The 20,836-nt window shown below is 35.9% G+C and overlaps 1 protein-coding gene across 5 annotated transcripts in view; it reads right to left on the reverse strand.

The window, feature by feature from the left end:
* Positions 1 to 20,836, reverse strand: part of RFX7 (regulatory factor X7) — a 145,702-nt gene that overhangs the window by 54,897 nt on the left and 69,969 nt on the right. For all 5 annotated transcript variants that reach the window (XM_086321108.1, XM_086321106.1, XM_086321105.1 and 2 more), the window contains exon 3: positions 18,360 to 18,393. In XM_086321108.1, coding sequence (XP_086177234.1) covers positions 18,360 to 18,393 — 34 coding nt within the window. The remainder of the gene's footprint in view (positions 1 to 18,359; positions 18,394 to 20,836) is intronic.

Here is a 20,836-nt window from a genome sequence, read left to right on the forward strand (position 1 = left end):
ACAAGTTATTGAAGACAGTGTTCCACCTGCACTGACTTTCCTCAGTAAGTGCAGAAAAACACGGATACTATTCCTTCATAAGCCATCAAGATGTTACTGAATTTAGAAGATATTTCTGACAACCGTGATACTAGAATAGGTCAGAAACAAAAGCTTTTACCAGGTTGGACTTGGAAAAGAAAATGTGTAACTTTCCACTTGTCTTCTGTTATTTAAAAAACACCTGAAACAATATTCTTTATTTCCAACAACCGAGTTAATTTTTAGTGTTTCAGCTTGTCTGCTCAGGACATTTGCCTTTGAACTATGAAAACATACCAGATGAACTGAGGAATCAGGGAGCATTTTCAGTATTTTATTACTACAACTTTAAAACCTCTAAGCAGATGGTAAGGAAACACATTCCCACTATTTACTGGCACAGGTAGTCTGAGTGGAGAGACCGGATTCTGCTTTCTTAGGGAACATATTGAATCAGGTTTATCCCACAATTTCTCAAACATTAATAAAGAAGGATTTCTCCTGTTTGAAATAAATTTCTTTGCAGTGCTGTGCTTCTTGTTGTGAGACTTCCCCTTCAAGTATTAGGTTCTTTTTTTTTTTAAACAAGGTCACAAAACTGGGTAACAGTTGATATTTATAAACATGGTAACCAGTGAAGACTTAAATGAGGATCTTCTATGCAAATCTTTGATGGATCATTATTCTTATTTCCAGAAGAAGCAGAAACTTTCCTGTTGAGACGTATCAACACCTTTCAAGGAACGAGTCAGGCTGACACTGACAGAGTCTTGATGGAAGAGGACCAACCCAAGGGTATCATATTCATAATTAGTTCTTCAAATTTTTCTTTTCAAACTAGTATCAGAGAAAGGTTTTAAAAGAAGTTTTGATTTAAATTTGTATTTAGAAGTGGTTGTCTAAAATTCAGAAACTGAAAATCCCCAATTTGTTTCTTCCATTAAATTATCACACGTGGAGAGAAAATATATAAAGTTAGGATCATTGTACTTGAATTTGTCTGTCTTTTATTTTGTAAACTACAGAAACAAAACAAAACATGAAAAAAATTCTAATTTTTTTTTTCCCCCTGAAAGGAGACATTGATTTAGGAGCACAGTTACTAAAAGGCCTCTTTCTTCACCAGCATTACTGACAGAAGGGCTGAATGGGGAAAGTGGAACCTTACTCTATAGTTTTTTTGTTTTTTTTTTTTAATTTATGGAAACAATCAACATACCTGATATTATATTCTCTCAGGCCCCAGCAGTTGTGAAAGCTGTTCTTCCATAGGATTGAATAAGGAAGATAGAGAAAAAGGTCAAGGTATAAGGATTCTATTTTTCAATGTGTTTTGCTTCAATTCTTAATTTTCAGCAATTTTCAGTTTCCTAACTTGCCATGAGAACCATGTGGTCATTTTTTATAAATGTGCTCTAAAAATATACTCTGTGATATGTTTTAGGGCTTAATAAAAAAGGGAGGCTAAAACCCTGAAATTGAAATAATGAATAACATGGTAGCAAGTATCATGGCTACATAAATGTCCAGGCAACTAAAAATCAACTGAAATGCTGAGAGAAGGGCATACTGCTAGGGTCCAAATAGAAAATACAGAAACCTATAGATTTGAGTACCTCTGAAAAAGGATTCAAACGCGAGCCATCTCTAGGGAGACTAATTCTGCCCATAGTTAAATTCTACAAAAAGTGAGCATCACAGAATGATCATGTAACATTTCTCTGGCTCATTTAGGTGAGGCAAAGGTTATTACCAATGTTCTGTACACTGCTGGAAAAGATCCTAGGGTTCTACTAGTGGTGGGATAGGCTGAGAGCACTAGCAGGAAGGACAAGGTTTAGATCCTTCCAGTCACTGTGTTTTAAGTTTTTTGTTTTTGATTTTATAGCGTGGAGATAAAGGATAGTCCCTGGGAACCCAGCAACTATTTTTCCAAAAAATTGGATTTGTTTTAGTTGATTCTTCAAGGTTACAAAGCTACAGCCTCAGCAAAGGTACAGGCCATGAAGAGGAAAAGTTAGTCCTCTAATTCCTGTCGCTGCTCCTAGTAACCTTTCCTTCTTTTCCTCTTAGTTTGCTTTCCTAAGGGTTTGAAATAACTTAAGATGCAAAAATAGAGAGACTAGAAAACTATAAAAGAATTCATTTGTTTTATATCAAAACACATTTCTGTGTTATTATCTCATTCCTTAAACATAAAGATACTAATGAAAATTGAATTTCTTTCAGGTGAGAGATTGCCATCTTATTCTTTCCTATCCCCTTTTGTGACAATAAAATGAATTCGAAAGCTAGCTGACAACAGTAGGGACAATCTTTACAATTATGAAAGAGAAAAGTAACCAGGACTCATGATTTGTCCCCTTAGTGGCAATTTAGTCCACTTGACTTCCTGACAGGAAGAAAAAACAAAAAAATAATTACATTGTCCTCCCATACTAAGGGATAAAGTAACTCACATACTTGATGAAAATAAGAATAAATGGTTCAAATTTATCTGAATGGATGGCATGGCCTTATACAGATGATTTCTTTTTGTGATACTCAAAAAACAAACCAAACCCAACTATTTAAATCCAGCCCCCTTGTCAACAAGCACCACACCCCAAACCCTCCCTAGACATGTAAAATCTAAACAAAAAGGCCCTCTTGAATGTTATGCATTTCCTCTTCACCAAGTGACTGAAAGGAAAAAGTCAGATTCTGAGCTAGGTCTTTAGTAACAGTAACCTCAGTGCCACATCACAAGACAAACTCTATCTTCTAAAAAGGAGCCTTTTTCAAGTCTGATTGATATATATACACACTTATCTTCGGCTGTTGCTGTGTGGACTTCTCTCTGGTTGTGGCTAGCAGGGGCTACTCTAACTGTGGTGAGAGGGCGTCTCACTGCAGTGGCTTCTCTTGCTGCCGAGCACAGGCTCTAGGGCTCGAGGGTCAGTAATCGCGGCACACAGTGTCAGTAGTGGCTGCCGGGCTCTAGAGCACAAGTTTCATAGCTGTGGCTCCCAGATTTAGTTGATTGATCTGTGGCATATGGGATCTTCCCAGATCAGGGATCGAATCCATGTCATCTGCATTGGCAGGTGGATTCTTTACCACTGAACCACCAGGGAAGCCCAAGTCTGATACATTTTAATTAGATATTCCAAACAAAATTTTTGGTGTCAATGAAGATTGGGTCAGGAAGTTGACTTTGATCCTATCATTTAGTATTCATTATAGTAAGGATTTGAGGTGAAAAGGCATGCTTTCTTCTATAAAGGAGGAAAGGGAGAAAAGCAGTCTTTTCAAACTATATACACCATATATTTGTAACATATATCAATAACATATATCTCTAGAGGGCAGAAGAGTTGAGCAAGTTATTCGAATTTATTTCTGGGAGTGTGTCATCTATCTTAGAAAGGTCCACCCTTAACATTATTATATTATGGCTTCCCTGGTGGCTCAGACAGTAAACTCTCTGCCTACAGAGACAGAGATCAGGGTTCAATCCCTGGGTTGGGAAGATCCTCTGGAGAAGAAAATGGCAACCCACTCCAGTATTCTTGCCTGGAAAATCCCACGGATAGAGAAGCCTGGGAGGCTACAGTCCATGGGGCTGCAAAGAGTCAGACACGACTGAGCGACTTCACTTTCAGTTTCACATTATTATTATTCTGGTTCTCAAGAAGCAGATATTCTACACGCTGCTTCACATATCTTTCAGTGCTCATCTAACCACTTCGGCAGTAGGCACATAAAAGAATTGACTTCTAACTTAGAACATTAACTATGGGAAAGATTTGAAAAGTTTAAAAAAGTTAAATGAGATTATTTTCATTCATGTATTCATTGAGTACTGGGTTTTACGCCAATTATGCTTTAGGCATGCATGACCTTACATTTCAGGACAATAAAATTTAGAAGTAAAACATCTGTTGCATGATAATGATAAATACTATAAGGAAAAAGGATTGGTGAGGGTACTTAACCCAGAGTGGTCAAGGAAGGTTTCATTGTAAAGTATGAACATAAACTGTTTGACAAAGTGGCTAACCAATAGGAAAGACTCTTAAAAGAGTTACCAATTTTCTTTGTTCTAGCCTACTTTTGTTTTCCATTGAGTGACTGTTTTAATGGCCAGGCAGGGCAAGAACTGACAGTAAAAACTCCACATTATTAACAGAAAAAAATGGACTCTGGCTTCTCACTATTTGTCCCTATACATCCTGTTACGGCTCCCATAACACTATAAAGAATGGCTCTTGGAAAAATCTTGCCCTCAAAGAATCTAACACAGAGGTGACAGTCTCAAATGCCAGCTGGGCAATGGAAATGATTAGACTACAGATAAGAAAAATATCTATGATTAGGAGTTAAATGCATGGCATGTAAAAATAAGGATTCAGTGTCCTAAGTTTATAACGGACAACTCATGTGTGCTCAGAAAGCTGGTTTTTAGGATTTATCTAATAGTAAACTTTGGTGTCCATTACAGAAGGAAAGTTTCTTAATAGAACACAGCTTAGACGGTTAATTTTTGTTCATTTCCCCAGGGAAGACAAACGCCAGTCCAGCATGGGATGGAGGCAGAGAGTAGAATCCTAAAGCAGCATTCAGAACTAAGACACGTTGACTACTGATTCAACACCATCTGACCCTTTCAAGTTTTCTACTGTATCCCCTTGCAAAAGGACCCTTCTGCGAGTGCTCCCTTGTAGGGAACTTGCCTCACTACTGAATAATCTGAACGATGGCATCTGTCACCAAATTTCAAGTTTCCCTGGCTCTCCAGAAGGAACAGGCATTCCATTTAACTTCTCTCTCCTAATGGTTATCCTAGAAAGTCCTCCTTGGTTCAACTCTCATAAGTAAGCCTTCCCCCAGCAGAATGGATTTAGGTCAGGAAGCCTTTAGACTCATCTGTGAAAGGAACTCATCAGACATGTTCAATTTCTGCCCAGGGGAGTTTACTTGGCCTACCTGGTGCAGAGCACAGAAAGCTCTGTAAAGCAGATGCTTTATTAGGCTATGTTAACTCCCCAATACTGCATATTTTTAAACCTAAAAGTAAATGGCAATACATAATTCCTCTCTTAGAATATTGGTCAGTAGAGAGCCCTAGAAGTAAGTCTGAACACTCTTCCTGACAGATTTAAAATATGGACTTAAATGGATTTAAAGTACAGTTGACCCTTGAGCAATATGGGGCTCAGGGGTGCCTACCCGCCTTGTGGGCTTCCCAGGTGGCGCTAGTGGTAAAGAACCCACCTGTCAATGCAGGCTTTTACTCCATCAAACATTCAGGATTATTTCTCTCAAATACTGATCTTGATATAGCTTTCAAGTAGTCCAATTTAATTCCACTAAAATAAGGGGATTAGGTAATATGGAATGAGCAGCTTTCAACTCTGCTAATCCTATGGGATTGGATGTGTCAATGTAAGGTTTTGCCTTGACTATTAAACTGGTTATGAAAAATATAACTGGATAGGCTTTACAAATGTATAATGGCATTATAGATCTAAAGCTGTTACAACTGATGAAAACTTTAGTTTAAGACACTAATTACTATTAAAATTAAGTAAAAATCAATTTTTATTATAAAAGCATTAAAATTTTAATAAAAATTTTATTCATAGGCTTCTAAAATATTTTCATTTGTCTTTATTGATAAGCAGGCAAATACTAGGCACTAATTAAATAATTTTCTATTAAAGAAAAAAAAATAAAATAAAAAAATATGAAAAAAAAATAGTAGATACAATTTTCTATTATCTACTTTTAGTATATTTCATAGAGCCATAGTCTTCACAATTGTAATCAACTTAAACAGTTAAAATAATTTTAGCTATTTTGTTTTAGTGAGCATATTATGTTTAAATGACATTCAAGCAACCTGCTTGCAAAAAAGAGACTAAATTTAGAATTACTGATTACTAAAATTCAGTAAGATGATGAGGCTAGCTTTTCATTTTTTTCCTCTTCAGATTTATTTTCAAAGTGGATAATTACTTTCAGAAACATTTCTTACAGGAAGAAGAAGTAGAATTTTTAAAAATTCATATAAATAACCTCATATTTTAGACACTTTAAAAAATGTTATGTTTATCACTGTTTTTAAAAGTCTTGGCTCTGGAGTCAGACTGGATTAAAAGCCTAATTCTATCAATTTGCAAGTTTTATGACGCTGAGTAAGTTGCTTAACCTGTCTGAACCTGTTTCTTCCTATGTAAAATGAGGATGATAACAGATTAATCTCATAGGCAAATTATAGGACTGAATAATAAAATATGTAAAGTACTTGTCTGTCACATGATAATAAATACTCAATAAATGTTAATAATAATAATATGTAGAGAGAAACTGTTTAGGTGATATTATGTGCATATTACACATAGTTTTTGATAATTATTGTTTGTAGATAATCACTCAGCAAATGTTAACTGTCTTCCATGTACTAGACAACGTACTAAGCACTGGGGATACCAAGACCATGAGACACAGTTCTTCTTACTACCAAAAGCTTATTTTTGTTGAAGGAAACAAATTAACCTGGGGATCAGCATACTATATAGTAAGAGCTGCAACAGGGGTAGAAAGCTTTTTATAAGGTGCATGAAAGCAAGAGCCTTAACAGAAGAAGGTATAGGAGAGAGGCTAGACTCAGACATGCTGAGTATACTGTTAACTCCCTTCTTCTTTGTCTTCTGGCCTAGTGGCTAGAAAACAAAACAAAATACTCTGTATCCTAGTTTCCTTTGTAGCTAGGCGCACCCAAGTGACATAACCCTGGAGGTGGAAGTTCCTTAAGTGGGAAGAGAAGTAGGTGCCCTGAAAATAAACACAGAGTTTTCCTAGAAGAAAGCCCTTTCGCCCTTTCTCCCTTCTTCCTGCCTTGGCATTTGGATAGAAGGTATGGACGTGCAGCAGCCATCAATGCTGTGATGGGACGAAAGGTGACTCAGCAAAACACAAAAAGCCTAGGACTCCAGTGAGCTATTGTACCGCTCTTGGATGCCTAACTCTGGACTTATTAGATGACACAAACTTATTTCTTTAAGCCACCAATAGTTGGGGTTTTCTGTTATCTGCTGCTGAATGCATTCCTAGTAGATAAAAAGCATTCTGAAAAGGTATTTGAGCCAAGTCCGAAAGGAGCAGGAGTCACCCAAGAGAAGAAAAATGAGAAGAGCACAGCTGGCAGAGGAAACAGCATCTATTAAGTCCTGGAGGTGGCGGGAGCACTGAGGGCTGATACCGGCAGCTGTTCTACAACATGCACCTTCTGGCTTCTTGGACAGCTTTAGCCAGGTGACTCCCAACTTCTCTATCTTCCTCTTTCTGTGTTTGAGGGATTCAATACTGTCCCCTCAGAGGTTCCTTATGGTAAGCAATCATTCTTAAATGGCAAGTTCCATGATGAAGAACATAAAATGTGATCCCTGACTAATGTGTAGCCTTCTAGGAACACATATTTGTGGTTAATAAGTCAGATTTCACATGAACAATTTACATGTACAGCACATTCTACTGAAACTGCCATGTGTGCCTGTATTTACACTACAGGCACACCTCCTTTTGTTGAGTTTCCTTTTATCATGCTTCACAGATACTGCTGCTACTGCTGCTGCTGCTAAGTCACTTCAGTCGTGTCTGACTCTGTGTGACTCCATAGACGGCAGCCCACCAGGCTCCCCCGTCCCTGGGATTCTCCAGGCAAGAACACTGGAGTGGGTTGCCATTTCCTTCTCCAATGCATGAAAGTGAAAAGTGAAAGTGAAGTCGCTCAGTCGTGTCCGACTCTTAGCGACCCCATGGACCACAGCTCACCAGGCTCCTCCGTCCATCGGATTTTCCAGGCAAGAGTACTGGAGTGGGGTGCCAGTGCCTTCTCCGTACAGATACTGCATTTTTTTTTTTTTTTAACAACCTGAAGGTTTGTGCATCCCTACACTGAGCAAATCTACTGGCGATGTTTTCTCCAGTCTTATTCGCTCACTTTGTGTCTCTGTGTCACATTTTGGTAATTCTCACAGAATTTCAAACTTCTCCATCATTATCATTATATCTCTTATGGTGATCTGTTATCAATGATCTTTGATGTTACTACTAAGACTTGCTAGAGGCTCAGATGATGTTAGTGTTGTTTAGCAATACAGTCTCTTAATTAAGGTACGTACAATATTTTTTAGACATAATGCTATTGCACACTTAATAGACTACAGTATACTGTAAACATAACTTTTGTATGTACTGCAAATCCAAATAATTTGTGTGACTCATTTTGTTGCAATATTCACTTTACTGTAGTGGTCTGGAACTGAACCCTCAGTATCTCTGAGGCATGCCAGTAACAAGTACAGTTGTTATCTCCTTTAATACTCCCGGCAACTCAGTGGATTAGAAACTATTATTATCACCTTTTAAAGTACAACTAAAATAGGTTAAAATTTTCCAAAATCAGACAATAATGGCAATAAAGGAAGGGGTAAAGATACAAATTCAGGACTGTGTCATTCTATAGTCTCAGCTCTGAGCCATTCTATTGCCAGTTACTCTTAGTTTCTGACCTATTTATTCCACTTTACTTGTTTAAATCCTTCCTGAATCTATGCAATAAAGTTTCAGTTCCCCATGTGTACTCTGGGGATGAGTAGGGGTGGTTACCTCTTAGCAGGTTAGTGTGTGAGGAAGGGAAACACCTAAGCTAAGAAGAACAGGGGGAAAGAGGAGAATGCCAGAAAAAAAAAAAATTGGTCTTTCTCTCTAAAGGAATGAGAAAAGTTTCTGTTCTTATGGGCAAACTGTGAAGTATTCAGTAATTCCAAAAAAGAAATTAAAATATTTTAACAAGTCTATGGTCTCTGAAAGGTCTCAACTGAAGGTGTTAACACTTCTTGATACTTTAAATCACAATATGTTTAATAATTGAGTCATTAGGTTATACTCATTCATAACTTTAACAAATATTTATTGATCATCCTCATGTACCTGTGGGCATATTCCAATGAATATGTTCCTACACTCAAGAAGCCAAGAACAAGTAAAAATACTAATTATGACTATCATAGAGGTGACTACAAAAAACAAATGAAGGTAAGCACAGGATATTAGGGGAAAGAAGATATATCAGACTCAGACCTAAGAATCACAGATGGCTTTCCAAGGGGGTAGTATCTAAGATGAATCTTAAAATAGAGCTACATATAGAAAAAGAAAAAAAAGAGAGAGAGAGAGTGGATAGTCTAGACCAGAGTTTTTCATCATCTAACACTACTGACAATTTTAGGCTGAGAAGTCTATTATAAAGTAGTGCCCTGTGCCTTCCCTGGTGGCTCAGATGGTAAAGCGTCTGCCTGCAATGCAGGAGACCCGGGTTTGATCCCTGGGTTGGGAAGATCCCCTAGAGAAGGAAATGGCAACCCACTCCAGTACTCTAGCCTGGAAAATCCCATGGACAGAGGAGTCTAGTAGGCTACAGTCCATGGGGTTGCAAAGAGTCGGACACGACTGAGCGACTTCACTTTTACTTTTGCAGGATGTTTAAATAGCATACTTGTCCTCTACTCACTCAACTGGTAGCTCACTGAGTGTGAAAAACAAAAATGCTTCCAGATGTGGTCAAATGTTTCCTGGGGGCAAAACTGCCTCCAGTTGAGAACAACTGTTCTAGAACTGCGCTATCCAAAAAGGCTGCCACTAGCACCTTCTGGCTATTTAACTTAAAATCAAATTAATAAAATTAAAAGTTCAGTTACTCGGTCACACTAGCCACATTTCAAGAGCTTAATAAATGGTCACATCTGTACTGGCTACCAGACTGAACAGCACATATACTGGACATTTCTACCAATGCAGAATGTTCTAATGGCCATTGTTGTTCTAGACTAAGAGGGTATATATTCTCTTCTCTAACTTCACAAGCGTTTATTACAGCTTGCTGACAAGCCTGCAGAGGAAGTAGAGAAAGATGAGATTGAATAAGAGAAGTAAAGCCTAGTATGAAGGATCTTCAATGCCTTAAGATAAAACAATGGGGAACTAGTAAAAGGTCTTAACCAAGTGTATAAAATACAAAGATTCACATTTCATAAAGATGTTGTAATGATGTTTTGAAGAATGGAATAAAAGAGGAGGGATGAGAAGCAGAAAAATAGCTGCCATTATTTCCAACAAACATGATGGTATGCATTAATGTAGAAGCAGTCAGGATACACAAAAATGGAGCAATTTTGAAGGCAGAAGTGATGGGATGCGGTGACTTGACTAGATGTGAGGTAGGTGAGAAAGAGGATGAAAACAAGAAAGACTACCATGTTTTTAGGTTGACTGAGTGAGTATATTCACTAAGATAATATGACAGAAAGAATACTGGCCCTCCAATATGTTCATGTCCTAATCCTCAAATCCCTAGAACTGTGAATCTGTTACATCACAGTAAAAGGGACTTTCCAGATGTGATCACATTAAGGACCTTGAAATGGGGAGAGCATCCTGTATTATCTAGCAGGCCTAATGAAATCACAAAAGTCCTAATAAGAGGGAAATTGAAGGAGATTTGACTACAAAAGAGAGACATGTCAGAGTGACACAGTGTAAGATGTGAGGAGTCATTGCTGGCTTTGAAGACGCAGCCATTAAAAGCTGTAAAAACCAAGAAAAAGATTGTCCCCTACAGCCTCCAACAGGAATACAGTCCTCCTGACACCTTCATTTTATCTTAGTGAGCCCTGTGTCAGACTGCTGATCTGTAGAATGACAAGATAATAAACTTGGGTTAAGCCACTAAACTTATGATAATTTGTTACAGTTGCAATAGGAAACAAAACAAATAGGTTCAGAATTTGGGGTGTGATACAGTGAGACTAGTTCTGGAAAAGTTGAGTTTGAAATGCCTATGTGACATCTTAGTAAAATTGATCAATAGACAGTAGCTGGCTATATGGGTCTGGAGCATATACTGGGGATGTATAATTAAGAGTCATCAGCATACTGAGATTAGTTGACATCATCAAAGTAGATGAGGTCACCATGGGCAAATACAGATATAATGCAGAGAAATACCAAAAAATTGCAACTGACTACGACATGTTCAAATTCCAATCAGACAGCATTGAGAGATCTCAGTCAACACCCCAAAAAATTCAGTATAGACACCACAGCAGTAACACCTTAGTATAAAAGCTGCTGCTGCTAAGTCGCTTCAGTCACGGCCGACTCTGTGTGACCCCACTCTGTGCAGCCCATCAGGCTCCCCTGTCCCTGGGATTCTCTAGGCAAGAATACTGGAGTGGGTTGCCATTTCCTTCTCCAATGCATGAAAGTTAAAAGTGAAAGTGAAGTCGCTGAGTCCTATCTGACTCTTAGTGACCCCATGGACTGTAGCCTACCAGGCTCCTCCATCCATGGGATTTTCCAGGCAAGAGTACTGGAGTGGGGTGCCATTGCCTTCTCCGGTATAAAAGCTGAACTAACTCTAAAGTCTAGCTATTCTAGACTTGCCCCAACAAAGCTTAAACACAACCTCAAAAGGATAATCTGCAAGTACTTTAGCTGCCAGCCAAAGAAAACTGTAATACATTTTAAAGAAAGAGAACAAAATCTAGACATTCTAAATGATTACTAAACTAAAAATTACTAGACATGTAAAGAAGCAGAAAAACATGATCTCATAATTGCAACAAAAACTCAGTAAAGAGACTTAAGAGATAATTAGAAAACAAAGACCTTAAAAGAGTTCTTATGAGCATGCTCAAGGATTTAACAAAAGAAATGGAGGATATAAAAGAAAATAACCAAGTGAAATTTCTAGAACTTAAAAAATACAAGGTTTAAAATGGGCAATTCATTGAATAGAACTAGAGATCACAGGTGTCAAGAAGATTAAGGAATGTGATAATAATATTCATGAAATATAAACTATCAAAATGAAGTAAAAATTAAAAAAATGACTAAACATAACCTTAGTGACCTGTGAGAATTACTGAGGAACGTAACATAAATAAACTTTGAGACCCATGATGGAAGGGGGCAAAGAAGAGTATTTGAATGGCTGGAAAACTTGAAAGCTGATGTAAAATTGTAAACCCACAGGGTTGTGGAAGTTCAGTTAATCACAAGCAGGTCAAAAACAAAGAAAAACAAGGCCATAAGGCTATAAAATTGATGAAAATCACTAATAAATAATCTGGAAAGAAGCCAGAGGAGAAAAGTAGAACACATTACACATAGGGAAACAAGAAAGAAAACAAACTTCTCAATGGAGTCTATGCAAACCAAAAAGAAAATAGATCTAGACTGCAAAAAGAGCTGAAAGAAAAAATATCTAGAATTCTATACCCAGTGAAAATACCTTTTGTAAATGAAAGACTTTTTTCAAATAAACTAAAACTGGGCAAATTAATCAACAGTAGACCTACAATGTAAGAATATAAATAGCAAAATGGTATACATACACTCAACCTTACAGGCAGTTCTAAGACAAAGCTTGTCAGATTGGTTAAGTATATGATGTCATCAACAACAACAAAACACTTTAACTATAAAGTGTTTATATAACTTTGCTTAGAAGTAAAAGGATGAAAAAAGATATGCCACACAATCAAGCACTAATTATAAGAAAGATGGAAGGGCTACAGTGATATCAGAGAAAGCAGACTTGAAAGTAACAAATGTTACTAGAGATTAAAAACAAAAAATAATAATAAAAGAATCAATTCATGAAGAATACATAAAAATCTTAAATGTTTATGCTCCTATTAATAGCTTCAATACATGAGGCTAATGATGACAGGATCAGAAAGAAAAAAAATTCACAATCACAAATACAAGATTTTAGCATCCCTCTCAATAACTGAAAAAGTGAAATATCAGTAAGGATAAATATGTCTTGAAAAACCATAACCAACTGGACCTAACTGATAATAGTTGACATACAGAGACAGAAGAGCAGTCTATCCAATAACAGTAGAATATATGTTATTTTCAAGTACATATGAAACATTCACTAAGCTATACCAAAAATGAGCCTCAATAAATACTCATCTACTTGGAAACTGATCATCCTATATTATGGGTAACAAGAATAAATTATAATTAAAAAAAAGTTTCACTTAACTGAATGACAATGAAAACACACAAAAAAATTATGGAATGCAGCTAAACGAGTGCTTAGAGGATTATTTGTAGCATTATATGTTTACAATGAAAAGACAAAAAAGTTTAAAATTTCTTTACTGAGGGGCTAGAAAAATAAGTGTCAATTAAAGCCAAGTTAAGCATAAGAAAAAAAATGTACATTAAAGGAGAAAGAAAACAGAAAACTGACAAGAAAGAAAGTAAATGAAACCAAAAGTTTAGTTTTATTTATAAAGTTATTAAACCTCTAGCTAAGCTGATTAAGATAAAAGAAAATACAATTGCTAATTTTAGTAATGAGAGGGAACTGCTAAAAATCCTATAGATAGTAAAGGATGATAAGGGAATATTATTAAACAATATTATACTAACAAACTCACTACTATAGGAAACATGAACAAATTCCCTGAAAGACACAAATATCAAAACTGCATCAGGAAAAAATGTACTAGCCTTATAATAATTAAAGAAACTGATTTCATAACGAAAACCTTTTCCACAGATGGCTTCACTAGTGAACTCTACCGTAAATATTTAAAAATAAGAGAGAATTCCCTGGCAGTCAATGGTTAGGACCCCATGCTCTCACTGCTGAGGGCCTAGGTGAGGATCCAGGTTCAATTTCTGGTTAGGGAGCTAAGATCTCATAAGCTGTGCAGGGTGGCCAGAAAATTAAATAAAATAAAAAAGAAATAATACTAATGAAGCCAATGTTACCCAGATATCAAAAACAAAGACACTACAAGAAACCATCAGATCAAAAGCCCTAATAATTAACACAAATAGTCTTAAAAAATAGCTAATTCAATGCAGCAGTATATAAAAGTATAACACAACATACGGAAGTATATGCACCATATGGAGCTTACCAGGTGAATGCAAAGATGGTTGACTTTGGAAAATCAATCAGTATAATTTATCAAGTTAACAGAACCACAGAGAAGTACCATGTGATTATTTCTGTAAGTGCAAAAAATAATTTGATAAAATCAAGTGTGTATTTGTGATAAAAAGTCTCTTAACAAAAAAGGAACAGAAGGGAGTAACTTTAAAAAAAGCATTCATATAAAAGTTAATGTTAATATCACATTATAAGGTGAATGAATAAATGGTTTTCCCCTAAGACTGAGAACAAGGGAAAGGAAATCCAATTCTCACCATTTCTATTCAGAATTGAGCTGGAGGTTGTAGTTGCGAATAAGGTGAGAAAAATGAACAGACATTTAGACTGAAGTGGGATTAAACTTTTCTTTATTCAGGGATAATATGATTGATTTGGTGGAGAATTCAAAAACTTGACATAACATATGTGAACTTAGTTAAGTCTACATACTTACAAGGTCAATATACAAATCAGCAATAAAACATAACAAACACTCTTTAATGCCATTTGTGATAAAATCCAAAATCTTATTTAGGAATAATTTAAGCAAAATATATAGAAAACTTATACACAGAAAACCAGAAAACACTGCTTAGAGAAATTATAGAGAAATCAACTAATATGGAGATACACCATGCTTATAGATTAGCAAATGTGTCATTAGGATGGCCACTGGCCCCAAATCTATCAATAAACTCACTGAAACACAAACAAATTCCAGTAGACTTTTTTTTTTTTGACAGAAATTGACAAGGTTATTCTGAAATTTGTACAGAGAAGCCAAAACCAATTCAAATCATTACATTACCTGATGGCAAGACTTTTGACAAAGCTACCATAAACAAGACAGTGTGGTGATGTCATGAAGACAGATAGCAACTGATGGGAAAAGAGAGACTAGACAAAGACCCATGGCAGACTTCCTAATAAGCAGTGCTGAAACAACTGGATATCTATCCATTTGGTTAAAAAAATAAACACTGAGGTTCATCTTATACCAAACATAAATTTAAATCGAATCGGCTCACAGACCTAATACAAAAAGTTAAAACCATAAAACTTCTAGAAGAAACATGATAAAAACAACATGAGAAAGCGGAGATACCTAGAACAAATGGAATGAATAGGCCAGGACCCCCACCCGCACCCAAATAACTCTAAAATGATGGAAAAATGATTTTAGGGCTTTGGAAACTGACTAACGGCAACACATTGAGAAGTGTTGGATCATTAAAAACTGCTGAACTTCAGGTATTAACTGCGAGAGTCAGCTGTACTCCTGTCTGGTGCTTCTCCCATGACCTATTCCACACGGATGAGGTTGACTATGTTTAAACATGACAAGGAAAACTTGATGACGATGAAAAAAATAACAAGGAATCTCAACAAAAATTGAGAAAATAGAACATAAAGAAAGATAATCAGACAAAAAAGGAACAAAATCCCAGAGACTAGAAGGATAAAACCAATCATTTAAACTTATGTGTAATGGCAGCTTCCTATGGAGAGGGGGGACCTATGAATCAAGAATTCTATATCCAGTAAAATTATTCTTCAAAACTGAAAGTAAAATAGCCACTCACAGACAAATACAGATCAAGAGAATTGATCGTGAGCAAACCTGCCTTATAAGAAATACTAAAGGATATTTTTTAGACCAAAAGGAATTATCCTTAATTCCTTTGTTTCTCCCTTTACAATCAATACATCAGCAAGCAAGGCTTACTGGCTTTATATCCAAAATATGCCTTGAACCCATTTTCTGTACTTTTTCCCCATCTTCCCCTTCCAAGCAAGCAACCGCCTTGCATTCTTATTTCGACTCTTCCAATAGCCTGATTTTCCTGCTTCTACTCTTATCCCCCTAAAAGCCTATTTCCCAACAACTGCTAGGGCATTAAAAAAAAAAAAAAAAAGAAAACTAGATCATAAATCTTTCAATTGGCTTCCATGCACTTAGAATAAAACACATACTATTTGCCATAGCTATTCTTTTCTCCTATCATCCTCTCCTCCCTTTGTTTAGTTTCAGTGCACTGGATTCTTCGTATTTTCCAAACATTCCAGGTTCATTTCTGTTTCAGAATTTTTGTACTTTCTGTTCCCTCTGCCTAGTATTTGTCACAGGCAGATCTTTACACAAGACTGGCTGCTTCTCATTCAGGTCTCTTTTCAAATGTCATTTCCTCAGATACTTTTCCTAATCACTCAATCTAAAGATTCCCTATACAACGTCAGTTGTCTCCTTTTGCCTTTTAAAATTTTTGTAATAGCATTTATTATTATCTGAAGTTGTAAAGCTTACTTATTTTACCATTCATTTAATGTCTACTTCATTCAATAAAATGTAAGCTTTATGAAGATACAGATCTTACTATCTTGTTCATCAAATATATATATAACTTTAAAATTTATGCTAAAATATAAACACTTCTGAATTCTTAAAAGATTAAAAACCCTTTTTGTTCTTATTTAGTATTTTATAAATGCTACATTTAATAAATTATACCAGTGTTCTGTCTCAACTTTCTCAATGAAAATAAAAACTGAATATTCCTCCAATATTATCTCAGATTCTAAAAGAAAAAAAGCCGAGAGTCTTAGATAGCCACTGTATTTGTCTTGTTTACCATTGCATTTTGACACCCAGACAGGGTCTAGCAAAGAGTAATTATGCAGTAGTTACTGAGTGATAGATATAAACAACTGAGAGTAGATATGAACTCTTGAGAGTAAAGAGAAACAGAAAATGCTCTCAGGGGTGGGGGTAAGGTTACCCCTCCATCCCCAATCACTACCTTCCTAGGTCTTAAGAGAATCATTAAATCTATTTTAGCAGACTGGATTTCTTGAGGGCAAGGCAACATGTCCTTTTGTTTCCCAAATATTTAGCATTGGCCCAATAATTTTTTTTTTTTAGTAAATGCAAGAGCATCAGTCTCTTCATTTGTAAAAGGGAAGTAATAAGATCATTTACTTTAGAGTATTGAAAAAAAAGGAAAAAGGGGGGAAAACATCCCCACAAAGTACTGTTTCTCAAACATTAGGTTAGAAAAGCATAGGAGAACCTTTCATATCTGTTCTCCTATGAAGTAATGTTATTTACTCACCTACCTAAAAACTAGTATCATAAGCTAATAAGATCATATACTATTTCAGCACCAGACACTGCAGACCCCTGCTCCCTAACAAAAAGAAGGTAGCTTATAATGAAGACACAAACCTGAGTAAGAAAGTCCTAATGTCACAAGAGAGAAAGAGGACTAACAACAGTGACATTTTGGGGACTCTAACAGTGCAGTCACTGAATATTTTAGAGCTCAGGGAACATTGCATTAATAAACTTTCCATGAAAGAAGTCAGTACTATTCCAGTAGTCTCAGTAGCTGCATACTTCTTCCCTTATATGTTTAAGAGAAGATCAATGGAACTGAAAATACAATCTAAATTTAAACCATTTTGTGGCTTTAACTCCCAAAGGCCAGCAGTCCAAACACGGAAAGTACATTATAGCAACAAAAACTAAGACAATAAGTATTTTAAAAAGCTTTTATTTAAACAAATTCTTATAGTCCATAAGTCCAATCTAAATGTAAACTATTAGTGTGGCTTTAATTCCTGAAGTCTAGCAACCCAAATATAAAAAACACACTACCACAAGAAAAGGGCTTCCCTGGTAGCTCAGATGGTAAAGAATCCGCCTGCAATGCAGAGACCCCAGTTCGATTCCTAGGTCAGGAAATTCCCCTGAAGAAGGGAGAGGCTATCCACTCCAGTATTCTTGGGCTTCCCTGGTGACTGAGCTGGTAAAGAATCCGCCTGCAATGTGGCAGACCTGGGTTTGATCCCTGGGTTGGGAAGATCCCCTGGAGAAGGGAAAGTCTATTCACTCCAGAATTCTGGCCTGGAGAATTTCATGGACTGTATAGTCCATGGGATCGCAAAGAGATACAACTGAGCGACTTTCACTTCACTCACCACAAGAAAACTACCCTATCAAACATCTTAAATTTTTTCTTTAACAAATCCTTTAAGAATTACTATAGTAGAAAGCTAAACATTCACTTCATTAGATGCTGAAGTGATCTTTAGTAAAAGCCAGTAAGTTTCAAAAACATGCAATTACCTCAGATTATGATTTCATTATTGATGACATATAGGAAAATAGACAGCATATAGCCAGTTCACCCCATGGTTGTAATTAAACGTCAAATTTTACTCACTAAAACTCAGTTATATTTAAAATAAGTATTTACTCAAAAATAATATATTTTATGTAGTGGGAAAAGCCTTATCATAAAAAAACTTTTAAATTAGTTATTTTACTTACCAAAATGCAGTCCACCTTAGATTGTATAGTTTTGCTAAAAGAAAAAGAAAGTTAAATTAGTAAGACTAATAAATTTAAATTTATTAAATATTCAAAGTATTTTCAAACAGACATGGTAATTCACTATTCATATCCATGAAAAAAATAAGTTAAATTTTTTATTAAGATTAGGCATTGGAGCCTAAAACTGCATTTTTCACAAAACAAAACAAAAACCTATTTCCTACTCATCGTACTAAATTCAATCCTAAAACATGATCAGAATATTTTCTAAGTTCATTGCTATAGTAATCTTATTGTTGTTATGCTCTATCATTATAACAGATATTTTAAACAAACAATTAAATTTCTAGTCATACATAAAAGTGCAGATGTATTAGTACATATAGAAATGGAACACAGAGTTTACAATGAATTGTGATTTTTACTGTATGCCTGCTACTTTGGACAATGATTTGTTTAGGATTTAAAAGCCATAATGGTGTAATATTATCAGTATATCTAAAGACTTGTTACAAAGCAGATTCTCTTGGGGACTTTCCTGCAGTACAGTGATTAAGACTTCTTGTTTCCACTGTAGGGGAGTGTGGGTTCGATTCCTGGTTGGGGAACTAAAATCCCACATACAGCTTGTTGAGCTGTAAAAATTTTTTTTTTAATTAAAAAAAAAAAAGTAGATTCTCTTCCCCTCCCCTCTCTCTCCCTCCTCTCTCATACACACACAGACACACACAAACATGGACTCCCTAGACATAAAAATAAAAAAGATTAGCTAATATGACAATTAAGTTGAAGAAAAAGACTATACTTAGAAATAACACAAAAGCCACTATATATAAATTTAACTGAATTACTGAAAAAAGTGAACAATATATATATAAACCAAATGAAGCCAGTATAAACTAATTTAATAATTGAAACTTAACACATCAAAAGTGCAAATACAATGAAATCATACAAAAGTTCAAAGATAGTTTATATACAATCATAAAAGATGTTACAAACCATATTATCTTCAATAAAAGGTTCTAGAGCCATATAAATGCAAAAAATGGTTATTTGCCTTTATATATAGCTATACATTTAATCTGTGGAGTAAGCAAAATTAAGTATTTAAATCACAATTCAGTTAATGCAATCAGTAACCTCAAAACTTTACCCCTGTACTTCAATTTCAAATTTCATTATTTAAAGACCAAACTGTGACTGTATTAAACTCAACTGCAAAACTCAGAATCATTAACAGAAAAAGAAAAGTAAATGATACCTTTTGGTAAGAGGAATTGAAATCCCCTCCTCACAGTTCCATAGAAAATCTTTAGAAGCTTAAAATTTTGGGGGATTTTGGGATTGTGTGTATAGCTTCTCACTCATTAGCAGCTAAAGCATGCTATCTTTCTCACTTCTTAACTCCCACAGTTTCTCTGAGATAAGAGGGTTTTCTATAGTTTAAGAATTGCTGCAAAGAAATAATATATCAAAAATACAACTGTTTCTCACCACCAGTTTTCATTCCAATCCCCAAAAAAGGCAATGCCAAAGAATGCTCAAACTACCACACAACTGCACTCACCTCACACGCTAGCAAAGTAATGCTCAAAATTCTCCAAGCCAGGCTTCAACAGTATGTGACCCAAAAACTTCCAGATGTTCAAGCTGGATTCAGAAAAGGTAGAGGAACCAGAGACCAAATTGCCAACATCCGTTGGATCATCGAAAAAGCAAGAAAGTTTCAGAAAAACATCTACTTCTGCTTTATATATTATGCCAAAGTCTTTGACTGTGGATCATACCAAACTGTGGGAAATTCTTAAAGAGACAGGAATACCAGACTACCTTACCTGCCTCCTGAGAAATCTGTATGCAGGTCAGGAAGCAACAGTTAAAACCAGACATGGAACAGACTGGTTCCAAACTGGGAAAGGAGTACGTCAAGGCTGTATATTGTCACCCTGCTTATTTAACTTATATGCAGAGTACATCATGTGAAATGCCAGGATGGATGAAGGACAAGATGGAATCAAGATTACCAGGAGAAATATCAATAACCTCAGATACACAGATGACACCACCTTTATGGCAGAAAGTGAAGAAGTAAAGAGCCTCTTGATGAAAGTGAAAAAGGAGAGTTAAAAAGCTGTGTTAAAACGCAACATTCAAAAAATGAAGACCATGGCATCCAGTCCCATTACTTCATGGAAGCAATGGAAAAAATGACAGACTTTATTTTCTTGGGCTCCAAAATCACTGCGGATGGTGACTGCAGCCATGAAATTAAAAGACGCTTGCTCCTTGGAAGAAAAGTTATGATCAACCTAGACAGCATATTAAAAAGCAGAGACATTACTTTGCCAACAGAGGTATGTTTAGTCAAAGCTATGGTTTTTCCAGTAGTCGTGTATCAATGTGAGAGTTGGACCATAAAGAAAGCTGAGTGCTGAAGAATTGATGGTTTTGAACTGTGGTGTTGGAGAAAA

The sequence above is a fragment of the Bos grunniens genome, chromosome 10 (genome assembly GCF_055505025.1).
Source record: "Bos grunniens cultivar Pamir isolate PY7600 chromosome 10, Bosgru_T2T1.0, whole genome shotgun sequence".
In the NCBI taxonomy this organism is placed as follows: domain Eukaryota; kingdom Metazoa; phylum Chordata; class Mammalia; order Artiodactyla; family Bovidae; genus Bos; species Bos grunniens.